The 20,383-nt window shown below is 38.7% G+C and overlaps 1 protein-coding gene across 15 annotated transcripts in view; it reads left to right on the top strand.

Annotated features, from left to right (window-relative positions):
* Nucleotides 1–20,383, top strand: part of DTNA (dystrobrevin alpha) — a 473,738-nt gene that overhangs the window by 418,491 nt on the left and 34,864 nt on the right. For all 15 annotated transcript variants that reach the window (XM_027846916.1, XM_027846914.1, XM_027846923.1 and 12 more), the window contains 2 exons: nt 4,567–4,680; nt 13,251–13,347. In XM_027846916.1, coding sequence (XP_027702717.1) covers nt 4,567–4,680; nt 13,251–13,347 — 211 coding nt within the window. The remainder of the gene's footprint in view (nt 1–4,566; nt 4,681–13,250; nt 13,348–20,383) is intronic.

Raw genomic sequence — 20,383 nt, 5'->3', positions numbered from 1 at the left:
CCATCACAATCATATATCATTTAGCCATTTCCTCGTTGATGGGCATCCCCTCAATTTCCAATCCTTTGCATCACAAAAAGCTGCCATAAATATTTTTGTGCATGTGGTTCCTTTTTCTCATTCTTTGATCTCTTTGGGCTGTAGTAATAGAATTGCTGGGTCAAAGGGTATGCACAATTCAATAGCTTTCTAGCTCATTCTATTTTAAGACAAGGCAGCTAGGTTACCAAGTGGATAGAGTGTAAGACTCAACTTCCTGGGTTCAAATCCGGCCTCAGACACTTCCTAGCTGCATGACCCGGGGCAAGTCACTTAATCCTGTTGCCTCAGTTTTCTCATCTGTAGAATGATCTGGAGAAGGAAATGGCAAGCCACTAACTCTGCCAAGAAAACCCCAAATGAGGTCATGAAGAGTTGGACACTACTGAAAAATGACTCAACAACAACAGCAAACAACCCAACCATAAGACAGTTTTTATTGTGAGGAAGCTTTCCCTGACCTCAAGTCTAAATTGGCCTCTTCTTAACTTCCCCCTGTTGCTCCTGGTTTTGCCCTCTGGGGTCCAACCACATGAGTCTCGTCCGCGTGACAGCCTCACACGTGCTTTAAAGCAGCTCTCATATTCCAACTCAGCCTGTCCTTCAGGTTCAGCATCCTTGGCCTGGACTCCACCTGATTTTTTTTTTTTTTTGTCACTAAGTAGAAGATTTTACGTTTATCTATAATAAATTTGATTTTATTAGATTCAGCTCAGTGCTCTAGCCTGACAAGGTCATTTTGAATCCTGACTCTGTCGTCCAGTATCTTCATCAGCCCTCCCCGCTTTGTCTTATGTGCGGATGTGATGAGCCTGCCATCCGTGCAAACGTTATCCGAGTCATCGTTGCAAATATTCAACAGAGCATGGCCAAGCGTAGATCCTTGGGGTTCTCTGCTGGAGTCTTCCTGCCATGTAAAGTATGGCCAAGGCATTGCAGGAAATGAGGTTACTCTGTCATTGCCTGTTCTCCTTGAGCAGTGGCTTTTTTTAATCACCACTTCTCATTCTGATTGTTCATCAGCCATCTCTTTAATAATCAGTTCTAGACTTTCTCCAGGAATCAGAGTCAAGTTCATTGGCCTATAGTTGGCATATGCTGTTCTCTTTCTTTATTAAAAAAAAAAATGGGACGGTATTTGTCCTTCTTCTTGTGACCCCTTTTCTATTTTCCATGATCTTTTAAATCTTACTTACAGTGGCTCAGCAATTCCATTTGCCAGCTCTTTTAGGACCTGAGGACATTGTGCATTGGCCCAGATTTCATGTTTAATTCTAAAGATAATTAAAATCAGAGTCCAGAGAGGTTAAGTGAATCTTCCATGTTCACAAAGCTAGTAAATGTGAGAGGTGGGATTTGAATCCAAGGCTTCCTGATTCCAAGTACAGCCTTCTATTCACTGTTTTGTTGGTTCAGATTCTCATCACCTCTCTCCTATACTATTGTATAAATATCCTGAATAATTTCTCTCTTTCATCAGGAGTCTGTCTTTCACAAAGCTGCCAATCAACAGTCACTTAATCCACAAGCATTTTTTAAGTGTTTACTACTGTAAACAGTAGGGCAGTTAGGTAGAACAGTGGATATTGAACTGTGGTGAGAGTGGATAGGCCCTAGAGTCAGGAGGACCTGAGTTCAAATTTGGACTCAGATACTTACTGTGTGACCCTGGGTAAGACCTGTTTGCCTCAATTTCCTCAATTTAAAAAATGAGGGCTTTAATAGCACCTACCTCCCCCAGAGTTGTTGTAAGGATCAAATGAAGTGTTTGTAAAGTGCTTAGCCTAGGAGCACCTAGGTAGCACAGTGGATAGAGAGGCAGGCCTGTAGTCAGGAAGATCTGAGTTCAGATCCTGCATCAGACACTTACTATGTGACCCTGGGCAAGTAACTTAACCATGTTTACCTCAGTTTCCTCAGCTGTAAAATGAGCTAGAGAAGGAAATGGCAAACTACTCCAGTATCTGCCAAGAAAACTCCAAATGGGGTCACAAAGCGTGGAACATGACTGAAAATGACTAAACAACAATACACTGTCTTCACATCTCCTCCTGTTCAAATCTTTCTCTTACTGGATCAAATTTTCCATGCCTGGAGTGCCCCAGTAAGCTGACAAAATTACTGATTCTTTAATATTCTAATATAAAACAGCGTTAAAAATTGGGGGGGAGATCTTTCTCTTCCACCTTTTTTTTCCCCATAAATCCTTCTCTCATACCTCCAGCAGAAAGTCCTCTCTCTTTCTTATCCCATTTTGTCTACATTTCTCCCTTTCTTTATCACAGTCTACCATGTACATATCTTACCTCCTTAGATTTTAGATCATAAGCTTCCCAGGGGCATATTTGCCAGGCACCGCTCTAGGTCCAAGAGGGCACAAAGACAAGCATTTCTGACCCTCAACGAATTTACATCCTACTGAGGAAAATAACATATAAGCATCATTTCTGCCCCCTACCATTCTGTAAGTTTTTCTGTGAGGTTTTTACTGTAAATATTTTTCTTTTATTTCCCCTCTTATTATTGTTCTCTTACTTTATTTGACACCACTGTTGCCAGTTGGAAGGAATAAGGGGAAACTGGGCGTGGTCATGATTGCCCACCCACCCATCTAGGGGGTGGAGGTAACTCTCTGGGTAGACAATAAGGCAGAGGGCTTTTGTAATAAGTAGGCAGTGTGCCTCAACTCACATCTTTGTGACTGTGTGTAGCATGTATGCCTAAGGATGGTTTAGTTAAAGCTTACGTTAAAACTTAAGGCACCACTGTTTCTCTCCTTAGGGTCTAAGGCTTTATGGGGATGCTCCTTAGTTATATAATCATAGCTGTGGAGCCCTTGGAGCATGGAATGGTGGGGAGAGAATGAGACTTGGTGACTGGAGAACTGGATTTGAATCTGAAAATGTGTATGACCATGGGCAAGTAACCTGATCTCTCCAAGCTTCAGTGACCTCATCCGTAAAATGTGAATAATAATACATGGGCTACCTACTTCACAAGGATGTTTTGGGGAAAGTACATCACAGATCAAAAAGCATCAGACAATTTTGACTCTTACTAGTAAAGTTCCATAGGTGGAAAACAGCTGAGAGAGCTAACCCCTTTATTTCACAGAGTAGGAAACAGGTTCAGAGAGCGGAGGTGGCTTAGTGAAAACTAGTCTTCTGATTATGCTGTATATTCAAGAGGCAGCCTTTCCAACTGACTTCCACTTCCATGGTTCTTGCAATTCATCTTCTATTCATTGTGATTTGTTTCCTCTGAGTGACTTTATCTTCTTCATTTGACTAGACGGGGAGTTGACCAAGAGCAGGTGCCTTTCCTGGAGGATATAATATCTTATGACCCCATTTAATGGCTCTTGACAGGCTGTGGGAACCATTTGCTTTCCCCAGTTCATGCCTCCTTTATGGTCTGTCTAATGTCCACCTAAATGTAATCATAACCAAGGCACCAACATCAATAATGGGCTGTGTTGCCTCAGCCCCTGACAAAGGTCACACCAATAGCACTCTTGTGTCATCCATCGATTCAATTATAGCTTATCCTTTTAAAACCACTTTGCTGAAAAAGGCTGCCCCATTCAGCTCCATTGTTAGGATGAAAAATCTGTAGAATAAAAAATGGGACTTTGCCTAATTGAAGATTTAAAGGACCTCTGATCTTTTGGCTGTCAGATAAATTCAGGGCAAAGAATTTCATTTGGGGTTAGAGTAAGAGGTTATCTAATTCTACAAAATGAACAACATTTATCTTTATTTTCCCTCAAAGAACCGCTTCGGTTTGGATCTTTGTCCATGCTGCCTGGTTCCCAAGTATGGTGCTAAATAACGGAGAGACACATTTTTGTCTCTTAAGAAAAATATCTCTTAAGCAATCCACTTTTTAAAACTAAGCCCAATACCTTGCTCTAAGATCTTACTTGCTCAAGAATTTAAGCCCTAATAGTAGTAACAGGCTTGATGATTTACAATACCCAACTACAGAATATCATGAAGAGTTAGACATATTTCAGATAGAGTATTATCTATCTCCTCGTTTCTCCAGAAACATGTCAGCTACATGTAGCAAAAAGTCTGATATAACATGATTAATATGTGAGGGAGGAAGGCTCTGGCCCCAAGTTTCAATGTTCAGAATGAGAATGAGGGAATGAAAAGATAAGCAATCCCCAAGGGCACAGCCTACATGGGAAGACAAGGGAGTACATGTAATATTCTATTTTTTTTTATCTATGCATGTATTTTAAATGCCAGAGGACCCCATTCTTTGTGTCAGGTAGGTATTTATGTTAGGTCAAGTCAAATTATAGTGCATGTGTTACAACCTCAGTAACACAGATGTGGACAAATTTTCAAAAGGGAGGAAAAAACAGTTTTCAGACTTTGCCTAGGATGTGCCTTGGCCTGTCCCAGACAACACCCTCAGTCTATAAGCCTTCCTTTCTTCTGTTAGTTTGACTTGCCCTGACCTTAGCTGTCAAAGCGAGCTAACCCATGGTTTCTGACTTTATCTTCCTCTCCTAAGAGAAATCTTACAGGAGATCCAGAGGCTACGGCTGGAGCATGAACAGGCTTCTCAGCCCACCCCAGAGAAGGCCCAGCAGAATCCTACTCTCCTGGCAGAGCTCCGTCTTCTCAGGTAAATGGGGCCCTCACCAATGTGAGGGGAATGTTTTCTTGGTTTCTTTAATTGAGGTAGGTATCCTATGTACCTACAGAGTGAAAATAAATTAGTCTTAGCTCACAAGTGGCTACTCCAGTGTATTTGTTTTATTGTTTTAATTTACTCTGTAATTAGAAGCATCACACACCTGGGTTGCCAAGTTGTTTTTCATATTCTTTCATTTATGGATAACATTAAGAAAATGAAAAATGATGTTCCTTCTATGCTGCTCTACTAAAAAAAAAATCTAATTCTCTACTTGTTCCACCAGCTGGGCTACTACATTTTCTTTCATTCATAGTTTTTGTGATGTAAAATAGGATCATAAAACCAAAAATTATTTCCCACAATTTTTTCCTGAAAAAAATATATTCATGAAATGGTATTGCCCATCCCCCATCCCTGCAAGAGTGGGGAGGTGACCAGCTTGTGTTGGATATAATTGGGTGATTAATAAGTGAGAGAATATCAGTAAACCTACAAAAATAGAGTAGGTTACTCCGAACACAATGTCCCCATCCAGGAATTGTTGCTAAATCTATTCAAAGAACAAAACCAGAAATCAACATTCAAGGAAATTAGGATCATTTATATTGAGGGAAGGGAAGAAATTATGGACTAAAAGGTACTGTATTCTCCAAGACTGTGCTGGGTTAGGGCAAGTACTGATTCCACCAAGCCAGAGAGGCTTTGACTGTGGAGCCAGCAATAGACTGTGGTACAATGACCAGGCAGCTAATTTAACAGGCATTCCTCACCAGAAAGTGGGTAAGATGATGATTTTCTTATTTTTGGCCTAAGAAAGTCATTAAAACCTTAACTAAAGCAGAGAAAGGTTTTGAGCTGTATCCAAAAGCATAGTGCCTACAATGATGAAATCATAGATCATTTGAAGTATTGAAGAAAGAATAAAAAGTGATCATTGAAGTCACCATTACACCCACATTTCAGATAGTATGAGTGTGATTAGCAGGAATTGAAATTCTGAGCCTCTTCAGTTTGTGCAAAAAGATGCCCCTTCAGAATTCACCTCATTTAGATTTACGGATTTCTCTCAGACCTTTGCAGAAATCACAGAGCAATCCTAGCTTTCATCGGTCATTTAAAGGACAGTGGTCAGGTTCTAAAAGCCCTCTTCCTAACTTATAAACCCTCCGTTTGTGAGATTAATACCAATCATCTGTCTCTAAATTGGTTCCTGCTAATGTTTTACATGACTGCATATGTGTAACCTACATCTGATTGCTTACCAGGATGGAATTTGGAACTCAAAACTTTAAACTAAAATTTTTTTAATTGTTTTAACATGTAATTGGGGAAAAAATAAACTATATTAAATTTAAAAAAATAAATTGTTTCCTGCTCCCTCCCTAATCTTTTTTATACCTTAAATATTGCTGCATTAAGAGCACACATTGAATTATGCCCTAAATCCCCAGCTTTGAGACCAATGGCCTCTCCTTAGTATACTCAAGCTAGTGAAAGGCAATCAGTCAGTCAATAAACCTTTATTAAGTGCCTACTATGTACCAGGCACTGTGCTAAACCCTAGGGATACAAATACGAAAAAGAAAAACAATCTTGTCCTCAAGGAACTTAAAACCTAATGGGGAAACAACATAAAAAAGGAAGATGAAAAGAAGGTAGGGGGATGGTACCTGGCAGAGGGACATGCTGAGAAAATCTGAAGGAGGGCAGCTGAGTGAGAAATGAAGAGATGCCTGGCCTGAGTATACTTCTTAAATGGAGGCTTGAGGGAAAGTTCTTCGCCCCACCGTCCAGACAATTGCAGCAAAGATTTAGCCTGTGGAAAGCATATCTGAACAACTGAATCTTGGAATCGGTGCCTGACTCTTAAAGATTTCTGAATGCTACTGGGAGATCTCTGTTCCAGAAGATTATATCTAGAAAATTCTTACATGTTTTTTTATCACCTTCCTAGATGAGATTAATATGGTCAGATAAAATATCAATAACATTTTATTATGAAAATCATTTATTAAATACCTACATATGTCAGTGTCTTTGCAACAAGCACAAATATAGTCCTTATCCTCTGGGTTTATGAACTAAGATAGATGATACTGACATAATCAGGGACATTCAGGCAACAACATAAATCAATCAATCCATTTTGACAGTCAAGTTGTGATTGATACATATGTCATAGTCTTGACGACCCTGCAGAGGTGATAGTAAATAGATAGTGGATAGAAGGTTGGCCTTGGTTTCCAGTCCTACCTCTGACATATACTAGCTCTATGACAGGGGTAAGCTTGACCAATCAGTGCCCAAGACAAGTCTACAAAACGTGAATTACAGATGAGTTTCTGACTTCTTTTAGTGGAAGTAATTTCCATACTATGTAATTCCTATACCAGTGGTTCTCAAACTTTGTTCTCAGAATCCCTTTTATACCCTTAAAAATCATTGTGGACGCCAAAAAGCTTTTGTTTATATGGGTTATGTCTATTGATATTTACCATATTAGAAATTAAAACATCTTAGTGTTATTATGAAAATAGTTTTGATCTCGCAAACCCTCTGAAATAGTCTCAGGAAAAACCCATTGAGAACTATTGCCTTCTCCATGAATTCATAAATCTATATTAAAAAACCAAAAAATAAGATTTTTAAGGTTCTTGGGAATTTATTATTAGCATTTTCAGGTATTAAGGCATCGGCCTTAGAAGATTTTCAGAATAATTCAAATCACCAAAAGTTTACAAAGTGCTTAGGGTGTACAGAGTATTATGCTGAGCCCTAGAAGAGATCCAGATTTTAGGTAAGACACAGTCCCTCTCTTCAGAAGTTGCATGTAGACATGTAAATATAATTTTAAAAAATAATGCAAGATAAGTACAATCTAAGAAGTTCTCTGAATGTCCTTCATTTGATAATGTGGTTGGCCACCTAAAGTCTCTTCTTTTCTTTATTTTATGACATTAGACTGGATATATAAGTCTGCTTCCTGACACCCTGTGAGCATAAAGCATTTGGAATCATTTGCATCAGCCTGAAGTGAAAAGATACCCTTGATTTTATTGTTGTCATTGTGTGAGACTACTAAATTTTTAGGAGTTGTCATTAACTCAGTGGCTCAAGGAAACTCTGACATTAGGAGAGCTAAATAATTTACAACCGAGCTGTAGGAAAGCACAGTCCACCTTCATAGCATCCACCAAGAGCATTTGGAGAACTTCCTGCCTGCAAGAATAAATTATGTCTTTACCTTGCTTTGTCTTATGAACAAGGACTAATGTGAGATGCTGTAAGTGATACCTACTGCACAAGCTGTCAATGTTACAGCTAGAAATTTGGAAAGACAAAAGATGCCCAAACTTGACCTCTCTCTGATATAACAGGTAGTCTTTTCCCCCCACTATTGCTCAGACTATTGCAGTAGCCTGCTGGTAAGCCTCCCTGCCTCAAATCTCTCCCTATTCCATTCCATACTCCACTCAGCTGTCAAAGTGATCTTCCTAAAACATAGGTCTGGCCTTGTCAGTGAGATCTAAGAACTCCCTATCACTTCTGATATCAAAAAAGGAAGCGGCTAAGTGGTGCAATGGATAGAGTGTTGGACCTAGAATCAGGAACACCTGAGTTCAAATCCAGTCTCAGACACTTACTGGCTGTGTGATACCGGGCGATTCATTTTCACCTCTGTCAGCCTCAGTTTCCTTCATTGTAAAATGGGGATTATAATATACCTCCCAGGGTTGTTGTAGGAAACAAATGAGATAATATTTGTAAAGCACTCTGCCCAGTACCTGACTCATAGTGTTGTTGTTTCAGTCGAGTCTGACTCTCTGTGACCCCATTTGAGGTTTTCTTTGCAAAAATACTGGAGTGGTTTGCAAACCAGATTAAATGACTTGCCCAGAGTCACACAGCTAGTAAGTGCCTGAGGCCAGATTTGAACTCGGGAAGATGAGTCTCTCTGAGTCCAGGCCTGGCACTGTATAAACTATGGCACCACAAGCTGCCCTATATCTTTACCAGATGAGCTACAAAGTGCCAGTAACAGAAGCAGCAGCAACAACAAAACCTAAAACTCCCTCTGGATATTTCAGAATTCCCCCAATTCCCTACTTTACTTTGCCTGCAGAAACAGTGTAATGGATGATTCCGCCTCCACTGAGATCCAGTGTTTGATTGTTTTCCATTTGAATTTTATAGTAAGTTAAGTCCTAAATATCTAAAGAATTGGACACTAAAGACTCTTAATTATTTCTTTCTCACTGCCATCCCTGATACAACAGTAATAACCACAGTCAGTAATAACAATCAGTAATAACGAAGTCAGTAATGGTAGGAGGCAAACTAGATTGGGACTCCCTTAGACTGTGAATTCTATAAGGGCAGGGAATGTCTCTAGCCTCTTTTTGAATCCCCAGCACTTAGCACAGTACCTGGCACATAGTAGGTGCCTAATAAATATTTATTGACTAACTAAATGAGCATTCTCTTCTTCCTCTCAGAATAGAAATCTTAAGTATGTCTATTACTACTTCATCATTCTGCTCAATTGCCATACTTGCACGTGCCATATTATCCCAAACTGATAAATTGAAAAACACATGCTATATACAGAGGGCAGCTAGGTGACACAGTGGATAGAGTACCAGGCCTGGAGGCAGAAAGACTTATCTTCCTGAGTTCAAATCTGGCCTCTTGATACTTACTAGCTGTGTGACCCTGGGCAAATCATTTAACTCTGTTTGCCTCAGTTTCCTCATCTGTAAAATGAGCTAGAGAAGGAAATGGCAAACCACTCCAGTATCTTTGCCAAGAAAACCCCAAATGGGGTCATGAAGACTCAGACACAACTAAACAGCAACATGCTATACATATATGTATATATATACATACATATATATATATTTCTTCATGCTAGATAGTAAAGAAATATTAAGATAAAAGAGGCCTGCATTCCTTATTACTCACCCGCTAAGTTAATATCTTAAGCGAGTGACTATTTGCAAACATATATCTTTTCATTATCTGCTCTATTTGTAACAATCTCCAAGTAATTCCTATAGTAAGAGACTCTTTATGTAGTGTCTTACCTTGAGTGGGTTCTAGGTCAGGTAAATAGTCAGATGGTTTTAAATGTGATCCAAGATAGGTAATCTCAATTTGTCCTCCTTATAAAATATAAATAAATAAAAATTTACATTTTTTCTTTAAGATTAATGTGATAAACATTACTGAATGTGTATTTGTATTGCTTGTATGGGTTGATTTGGACTACATGTTCAAATTATGTTCAAATTCTTACTTTGCTATTTCCTCCCACATAACCTTGGCTCCTCTTGGCATCTTTGTAAAGTTCCCTGCTTTGCTTAAAAAATAACATACATGAGGTTGAAGTAAATGATTACTTCAGATTTCAATCCTATGCTCCTATAAAAAAGAGGAAATTTAGTGAAAAGTCTAGATTATTAAATATTCTTAAAAAAATTCAGTTTAGACTATGAGCTCTTTGAAGGGAGTGATTGCTTATTTGTTTTTGCCTTGCATTATATCCCCTGTGCTTAGCACAGTGCCTGTGACATAGTAGGCTAGCACCTAAAATGGAAAGTCAGGTATCTGCTAGCATAAAAATGAAGTCACTGAAAGATGCCCTACTATGTACAATAAATTTCAAGAAACATACTTTTATGACATTACCACATCTATTCCTTGGAAGAAAACAATACTTCCAGACATTAGTCTGTGCAATAAAAAACACTTTTATTTGTAAATTTATGTAAAATTATATAGTAAAAAAGCATAACAACATAAAATGTATTTTGACCATTTTAGAATGAAATTGCAACTTATAGGTAGGAGCACCTATAGATTAGATTGAATCAAGTCATCATAAAATATTCGAAAAATTGTGTTCTGTGATTGAAATTCTGCAATTATAGGCTGAGCTTTAATAGAGGAGGAAAAAGAGGTGTTTGGAAAATGATAAATCAGTGCTTTTTCATAATTCTTCAGCTAGCTTTTAAAAGCCTCTCTGGAGATTGCTTCACTAACCTTAGCATGGTTCAATTTCACTGCCTCTGCCTTCCTCTTGGTGCTCAAAAGGCCAACAAAATGTTGAGCATCATAAATTAAAAACTGCTGGAAATAAAGCAGATATCATTATGCTCCTCTTGTACAAAGCCCTGGAACATTCTGTACAGTTTTGAATACTGCACCTTTAGGAAGATAGTATGAGCTCGCAAAGGTCTGGAAAAGGGCAGATAAATGATTGTTAAATTCTTTAGCCAAGAAGGCAAAGGCTATGAGGAAACATGATTAACACCCATAAAACATCCAGGCTGGGGTTTAATTTTGACTTATTTATCAAATTCTAGAATATTAAAATTAATGGCATCCCCTGAAGCAAAAGAGGTAATTTTAGGAGAATGAAATAACTAATAGCTCACATTTACAAAATGCCTTCCTTACAGCCACCCTAGAGATAGATAGTATAAACGTTGTTATCCCCATTTCACAGATTAGAAAATCAGCACTGAGGCAAGTAACTTGCCCAAGGTCAAATAGCTAGGGACTCTAGTTAGGACTCAAACACACAGTTGATAATGTCCTATCCAAGTCACAACACATGAAAAGTACTGTGCTAGGCGTATGACCACTTCTATTCTGGGGCTTATTATTCTGGAACACCTCCACTAGGGACTGAGGGGAGGTGTTCATCAATGAGGTAGCAAAGGCTTGACCTGTCTGGTACATGCCACTTTTTGTCTGCTGAGATAACTTGCCTGTGTTAAAACCCATCTTCCAATGTAGATTTTACACGTGCATGCATGATGTGTACAATTAGGATGTGACAGGAGCAAAGGAATGGTCCAGAAGAAATGCTCTAGGGACATCTGAGAACAGAGAGATCACTTTTTTTTCCCTAGTAGATTCAGCTAACATTTATACAGCGCTTACTATGCTAGAGTTGGAGGCATTATGCTAAGTACTTCACAATTCTATCATTTGAGCCTCACAACAACCCTGAAAAGTGGGTGCTATTATTATCTTCATTTTACAGATATGGAAACTGAGGCAATTGGGGTTAAGTGACTTGCCCAGGGTCACGCAGCTAAGTGTCTGAACTCAGATTTAGGCTCAGGTCCTCCTGACTCCAGGCCCAATGCTCTATCTATTGCACCAAGAGAAGTTTCCATGAAGGAAGTGCTATCCCTAATGGACTTTGAAGGAAGAGAAGGATTTCAAGAGGAACAATTGAGAAAAAAGATCATTCCAGGATGGGGAACATCCTGGGCAAATGGAAATAGTATGAAATAAGGCCATGAAGTTAAGTTACAGCCATACTGCATTAGATGCCAATGAAAAAAATTTATATAGGCAGTAGGGAGCCATTGAAAATTTTTGAGCAAGGAAGTCACATGAAATAATATACAAACATATACATATAATATATATATACAAATATAATATACAATTGTATACATGAACACACAAAAGCATGAATCCTCTCTACGTTTTTAAGTTGTGTTTCCTGTTTTGGGATCATCATTCAGATTCCTTGGGGGTAAATTCTACGTAATATGCATGCAGTAATGGTAAGGAGGAATGGAATTGGAATTTTCTGAATGAATGTAAAAGAGTTCCACAACTCAAAGGTATTGTAATTGTGTTCCATTGTTGTTTTTCTCCTCCACTCTCGAATATATGTTGCTACCTCCTATTGTCAATATGAATGACACAGTAATACAACCCCAAAACAGGTTTTCAGGCTCACCTGAGTTCTCAAATGATACTTGGAGTTCAAGGAACAAAAAGAAAAAGATACTTTCTGGTTCAAAATTTAGATTATTTGCACATAAATATTTTTAAAGTGATTTCTTCTCTTCTTTCTTTACTTCTGAAATCAGTGTTAAAAAAATAAAACTGGAGGCAGCTAGGTGGTGCAGTGGACAGAGCACCAGCCCTGAAGTCAAGAGGACCTGAGTTCAAATGCAGCTTCAGACCAAACACTTGACACTTAATAGCTGTGTGACCCTGGGCAAGTCACTTAACCCCAACTGCCTAAAACAAACATACACACACACACACACAATCGATAAATAAATAAAACTGCTGGTATAAATAGCATGTTGTCATATTTGCACCTTTGGGAGACGAGATTTTGTTAGTAATACTATGTGAATGAAGTGAGCTCTAAGATCTAATTCTGGTTCAGATATCTAGACACTACTATGAGGCGAAGTTTTGTCCAGATTCATGATAGAACACTTGGCTTGCTGAGCTTTGAGACTGATGTGGTTTGGCTCTGCATTTGGGGAAAAAAATTAAACTTTATTTAATTTTGCTTTTGCTTTCTCAGAACAAATTTTTCCATCTATACTTACACACTCACTTGGAATTTGACCGCTGCCCTCCCAAAAACTTCTTTTTTATGACGACTGACTAGCTGTAATATGGAGACAACAAGCAAACTATTTCTCTGGTAGTCATTATCTCAATAGTAGAAGAAGATATGAATAGTTGAGTGGGGAAAGCATTGCTTCTGATCACAATTGCTTCTTTCTCAGACAACGCAAGGATGAGCTAGAACAGAGGATGTCTGCTCTTCAAGAGAGCCGGAGAGAGCTGATGGTCCAGTTAGAAGGTCTCATGAAGCTACTAAAGGTAAACCATTTTGAATAAAATATTTAGTAAAACAGGATTCTGGGATTAATTTTTAATTAGTTAATTTTAAAATTAATTTAAAAAATAAATCGTTTAGGATTTTTCTGATTTTTATATTAGTGACCCCTGAATCTTGTTCCTAGCTCAATCAGCTCCTAGCCTCAGGTTAAATCAGGTAACCAGTCAATAACATTAATGGAAAGTTCACTTTGTACCAATCTTTCTTGTCAACTTATCTTAACCCAGTAGGCTACTGAAAATCCAAATAAGCAATGGTTTGAAGTTCCAATTTTTTTACGTCCTTGAAAATAATAAAATTTTAATACTTTATAAATACCCTATAATTTGTCCTTTGAACTAATTTACAATAGTTATCTCCCAAAATATTCTTACATGCTGAGCTTAAGTTACATCTGTCATGATTAAAAATTCACCAGGCCTTTATGTATGTAGTTGAGAAACACATAAAATTTAATGAAATAGAATCTAGAAATCTCAGCATTGCAAAAAAGCTCAGATATGACATAGACCCACTCATACCCCACCAGGGACCCCCCTACAACATCCAGAATAAGTAATCATTTGGCAGTCAAACTTGGTACCTTTCAGGGTGGCCCATTCCACTTTTAGATAGCTTCAGTTGTCTCCTGTGTTTGATGTGTTACATCAAATCAAAATCTCTCTCTCTCTCTCTCTCTCTCTCTCTCTCCCCCTCTCTCTCTCCCTCTCTCCCTCCCTCCCTCTCCCTCTCTCTCTTTCTCTCTCCCTCTGTCTCTCTGTCTCCCTCTCTCTCTGTCTGTGTCTCTCTGTCTCTGTGTCTCACCATCTCTGTGTCTCTCTGTCTCTCCCAATTCTTCCTTTGCCTTTTAAGGAAAAACAGAATCTACATATTCCTTTTTCCACAATAACATCCCTCCAAATTTTGAGACTATTATGCCCTCCTATCTCCTTTTTCCCCCACTCCCCACTCCTTATCAAGACTAACCAAAATTCCTGTAACTGAACCTTCTTTCAAAACCCCTCACTATCCTGTTTTCTCTTCTCAAGACATTTTCCAGCTTTCAATGTCTTTCCTGAAATAAGGCACATGAAAATGAAAACTGAATAAATACTCTATGTGCATCAGATTGTAAGTTCCTTGAAGGCAGGGACTGTCTTTTGCCTCTTTTTGTAGCCCCTGTGCTTAGCACAGTACAGGCACTTAATAGATGTTTACTGACTGATAGGTTGACATCCAGTCCAACCAGGTCAAAAAGAATGGAACTGTCACCTCCTCTAGACATTTCTCCAGTCATCTATAATTTCTTGTCTATGGGAATTCTTTTCAATGATGGAGCCCGCTCAGTAACTTAGTATATGGTCTCCCTTGAGCTGCTGTGTGCAAACAATCATCCCCCTGGTTTTTAGATTCTTCAGACTTAGCCTGGGCTGGTCCTCAGACAACAGGCAGCATCCAAAACCCAAAGTTTTTCCACCTTGGTAGGAACTCTCAGAGCCTATATTTTGCTTAGTTATCTTCCTTCTGAGATCACTTCCTGGGATCACTTCCAGGCCATGATGGGATTTTGAAGCGTTATATTAGCAGAGAGTTCTGGACACAGTGTTTATATTAATGCAGCCTAATAACCATTTGTTGCCTTTTTCCTTTTCTTGGCTCATAGTTAGCTGATAATCACCTCCTGGTCTTTCTCCTAGAATCTTTTATCTAGTCATTTCCCCTGTCCTGCACTTGATATTTTTAACCCCGGTGTAGGGGGTGGGGGTGGGGCAGGGGTGTTTTTTTTGTTTTGCTTTATCCTAGCAAAGCTTCATTTTATTAGATTAGGCCCAATCATTCTAGCCTGTTGAGACCTTTCTGGATCCTTATCCCAGCATTCAGCATCTTGGCTGTCCCTCCCAGCTTCATGTCATGTGCACTTTGGATAAGCATCCCCTCTCTGCTTCATTCAAGTCATTAATAAAATCATCAAACAGAACAGGGCTGAGAATGGACCCCCTGTGCAACTTCTTTCATTTTCTTTATGGTTCTTTCATGAAGAATAATTCTTTTCTAACTTAGGTAAAACCTCACCCTTTTGCCATGTGACCTTGGGCAAGTCAGAAATCTTTTTGAGCTTCCATTGTCAGTCTGTAAAATGAATATAATATTCAAATTGCCTGCATACAAGATCTGTCACCAACCTACCTGTAGAAGTCCCTTTATGCCTTTTTTTTGTGGACAGTGAAGTTCCCACTCTTCCTCTAATAAAGAAGAAAAACTGAGTAGAGGGCAGATTTAACCTGTCTTTTCCTATACAGGATGGCCAGAGAGTACTGGAAATCTGGGTTCAAATTTATGATGTTCAGTCTGCCCTCTCTAAAGTGTGGCATGCTCTAGAGTAAATAAAAACTTCTGTTGGCTTGGCAGCAAAGGGAACAGACCCTTTTGAGAAGATACCATTACGGAGAGGCAGTGTGACATAGTGGATAGAATGCTGGCCTTGCAATCTGGGTAAATCTGGGCAAAAATCCTGCTTCTGACACTAACTAGCTGTGTGAACCTGAGCAAGTCACTTAACTTCCGTGCCTCAGTTTCTTCATCCATAAAATGAAAAGGCTGGACTCAATGCCCTCTCAAGTCCCTTCCAGCTCCAAATCTATGATACTTATAAAATGAAATTCCCAAAGGTGATTTCCCTGTGAGATACACAGTGATGCAAAGTTTCCTGAACTTCATCTCTGACAGGGGACAGGGGGGTGGGGCAGCCTCATTTTTACAGTGTATTTTTTATCCTTACTGTATTCTCATCTTCCTATCCACTTCCCTTGTGTCTTCTACAACCTAGCATGTAAGGAAAATTATACTGACTTCCTTTCATTAGTTCAAAGATATGTGATCTTGTCTGTGCAGGTACTCCTTGCACTAGCATACTTCACTTCCCCCCTCCACCCCACTCCTCTCAGGCCATATCATCTATTAGATGCCCATCAGGAATTCCTATGATCAAAGGCATTCACCACTTGCTACCCAAACTTATAGTGATGAGCCTTTTGAAAACACACTAGTTCTGAGATGATGTACTTAGCACTCTATCACCAAGTCCTTCTAGCTCAGTAGGACCTATCAAAGCGTGAAGTCCACTGACGTAGAAGTCAGGGTCACCTTCACGCCAGAGAGCAGGACTTTGTTAGGGAAACTTGCATTTTGAGAGCATTAAACAAGTTGAGTGTATTTTTCTTCTCCTACCTCCAAGGGATAGTATCCAGATTCATTTCTGTCTCATTGTGTGTGTGTGTGTGTGTGTGTGTGTGTGTGTGTGTGTGTACTGACTCCATTATTTCCTTGATGACCCAAAGCAACTCTCTCTGCTCATTTCCTAATAAATAGATTGAGAGGGCCTATTCCCATAAGGTTAGCATTATACCCTTTAGAGGATGACAGAATGTGACCCCCTAATCCAGAACACTCTGTGTCTATAGCTTTTGTCACCACAATGATTTGACATATTTGATAACCAAATAGTCCATCCTTCCCTTAAATGTCATTCTGCTGACAGGCTGCCATGTCAAAGTTATAATTTCAAGCTATAACATATATTATTGGTAACCAAAAAGTTTTGGTGATTCCTGTTGGGAAACAAACTTAAGCTGTCAAGCATAAACAGGTGTGGTGTTAATTGGGTTTGGTTTTTTGAGGGTTTGGGGTTTTTTTTTAATCTATTTGCATAAAGAAAGCTAGGTCCTCAAAAGAGGAAAATGTTATGAGTTTCCGAAATAAAAATGTTTGTTGAAGTAGAAAAGATATGATTTTTACTAAAGGTTTGCTGATATTTACCTTGCTTAACATTCATTCACATAGGGTATACTCTTATTGAACTCCTGAGTAATCTAACCATTATTGATTGAATTTTTCCATAGGAAGAAGAACTGAAACAGGGAGTAAGTTATTTTTCCTAATGTAGGTCTTGATTGACAATGGCGTGTTAACAGGCATCTCGTGGCTTTTCCTACTGTTCGTGCCTCTAACATGTGTGTGTTCATGCTTCATTTTGAAAGGAAAATATCCTCCTAATTTGCCTCCATTTTTGTGTGTTTGCTTGTGTTGAGATTTGGAAGAAGTGGTATTTTTCATGCCTGTTATTGTCAACATCAAACAGTTACAAAAGAGAACAGTGTGTACTAAAGCCTTTTCACATCTCCAGGGATTCAAGTTTCTAACCAATTTCATGCCTTTCTGAGTTGTTCAGACTAACCAAAATACTCTCTTTTTTATTGATTTAAAGATACACACTAACTAAAACCACACTGGAGCTAAATATTGTCTTGAAGACTTCATAGTATTCAATACATAATTTCTACATCCTTCATGAAAAATACAAGGTGTAGATATTGCATTTCCAACTGGATACATAAGTGTGAAGCTGTCTTTCATAAAAAACAGCCCATTAAAGTTCATAACCATCTCATAAGTACTCTGCCCCATTTCATGCTGCTCACTCAAATGGACTCATTCTTATCAAAAAAGATTGCAAAGAGATTATCAGAGGGAGCAGGCTTTTGGCTTTTCACATCCAGAACCAAGCACAAATCCTTTTATTGGTCTAAATTACTCATTAATGAGTGAGTAACTTTCAGTTGTTATTCTGCCACTGAGAGCTTTTCCTCCATAAGAGGCCCATAAGATCATTAAATCTGTCTCCTGGTGCAGCCTTGGCCACATTATTATGTGGTAATCATAGTCTATTGTGTGAGAAAATTCTCAGCTTTATGGTCAGGTTCAGAATCCAGCAGAGGGAGCAGTGTACTTAAAAACACAAATAAAGTGAAATACAGTAGCTTTTAGTTCAAGTGCATGTATCAAGCTGGGTGTCTGTAACATAACCCACTAATTCAAAGTTACAAAGAAGTTTAAAGTCAGGTTCATAGATCACTTGGAATAATACTCTTGCAAAAACCAAGCAATCCTTTAATGTCTTTAAATTTCCTTTGCCTTCGTCTCACCTTTTATTCATTGTGTGTGTGTGTGTGTGTGTGTGTGTGTGTGTGTGTGTGTGTGTGTATTGCTAATGGAACAAATTAGTTTATCAGCAAAGTATTTTGTTTCTCATCCCCACTGCATGAGAGGAAAGTGATATAATCTTGAAGCCCTAGGCAGTGCCAGGACAAAAATTGTGCATTAAATATTTTATATCATGTGAAAACCTTAGCTCATCAAATTCAAATCAAAATTTGGTGAGAAATAGAATGGTAAGAGTATTGAATTTTGGAGTCAAAGGACCTGATTCAAATCCCACCTCTGCAACCTGCTATCTGTATGACATTGAACAAATCATTTAACCTTTCTGGGCCTCAGTTTCCTCATTTATAAAATGAGAGGATTAGACTAGATTATCTCCAAGGTCCCTTCTAGCTCTAAATTCTATAATCATCTGATACTATCTGACAATCTATCCGAGATGTCATTAAATTTCCAATAGTAATATTCTAATATCCAGGTAGGAAAATGAATTTCTTAGGGGACATATGTTTAAGGAGTCTTCCTTTCCCTGCTTATTTTCACGCTTTGGGTTCTATTCTCCTCCCCTGATCCCAGCAGGGAAGGGAAATAGAACTTTCCTAATCTTAGAGGAAAGAAAGACAAGCCTCCCTGAAGCTTTCCTGAATCCAACTTCCTCCTGTATGGAGGGAGAACTAAGCCATCAGTCAACTTTGTATCATTTCTGTTCCCATGGGGAAGACCCCCAATCACTGAATGGACTCTTAGGCAACCAGCCCAAGAAGTGCATAGACATATAGAACCTGCAATGATATGCCCTTTCCATTTACAGAAAAGGCATCATTCCAGACTTCTCCTCCTTCACCCCAGACTGGTGGCTTCACCAGTCTTCCCTTCCAATACAATCAGGCTCAGTAGTAAATATTGCTACTGTATGCCAATCTCTGAGCCAATAACCCATCTTTTTTTGTGTATTCCATCAGGGACCCTGGCTAAATGATAAGAGATTTTATCGTTTTTTCTACTCCTCTATTCTGCAATCGTTTCTGTCTTGTTTGTATCCTTGTTCTCTTTGGAGCCTTTTTGTGGAACACACTATGTATATAATACCCAGTTTCTCTTATGAAAAATATTGTATGTCGGGAAGGGGAAGGGAATAAGCCACAGGGCCTGTAATCCAATATAATTATTATGGCATCCCACACAATGCATTTTAAGCATTATTTGGACTAAAGTTCCCCTGTCTTTCTCTTCATGTTATTCCTTGTGTATTTCTAAAGATTTGTTGGAGGAATCCTTAAACATTACAAACAAGCCTAATGATAAAAACTTGCAAATACAGTCATGTAAATTGATGATTCATACTTCTCATACCCTAATTCAAAATATTATAATTACCTAGCAGTGACTCAGTCACAGAAAACTAAACTTTTATTTCAGCTACTTCCCCATTTATTTTTTACTTATTCTTGACTCAATTCAATGAAGAAAATTAATACAGATCACATAAACTGTGCTATGATTTTAGCCTCTCAGTCCACTGCTATTTCCAAACTTATTACAGAAAATTGGAATCACAGAATAATCCCCAAACTCCATTTTAGCAATGGCCCAATTTCTACCCCCTCTGTTACCTGACAATTTATTGGAGATGCTGTTAAAAGGAGCAAAATTGGTAAGTCAGGAGCTCTGCTCCTTTTATTTCCCTTATACATCCTCTCTGGTGGACATACCAATAAGGAGCATATTGGTCCCCAGTCAGGCAGTCAGAGAATGTGGGAAAGGCAGTTACTTTGTTCCTCCCCACAAGGAATATAAAAGCACTGAATGATAAATCAATTACCATCCAGCAGTTCAAAAATTTAGACATCTCCAATTCTACTCATAGATTTGACTTTTAAAAGGAGTTGACTCTAAAGAGGGTCAGCTGCCTGCTAAAGGAATAGGCTAGACATTACCCTGTCCATACCTGCCTTCTGTTGTCAGAAGCTAGGTAGGTGTGGCTCTTTCTAAAAGGGCTTTCTAAATGAGAGCCAGGATGTTGCTGTCCAAGGCACAGAC

Source organism: Vombatus ursinus, unplaced genomic scaffold (assembly GCF_900497805.2).
Source record: "Vombatus ursinus unplaced genomic scaffold, bare-nosed wombat genome assembly UNPS02015255.1, whole genome shotgun sequence".
In the NCBI taxonomy this organism is placed as follows: Eukaryota; Metazoa; Chordata; class Mammalia; order Diprotodontia; family Vombatidae; genus Vombatus; species Vombatus ursinus.
This window is presented reverse-complemented; position numbering and strand designations above follow the sequence as displayed.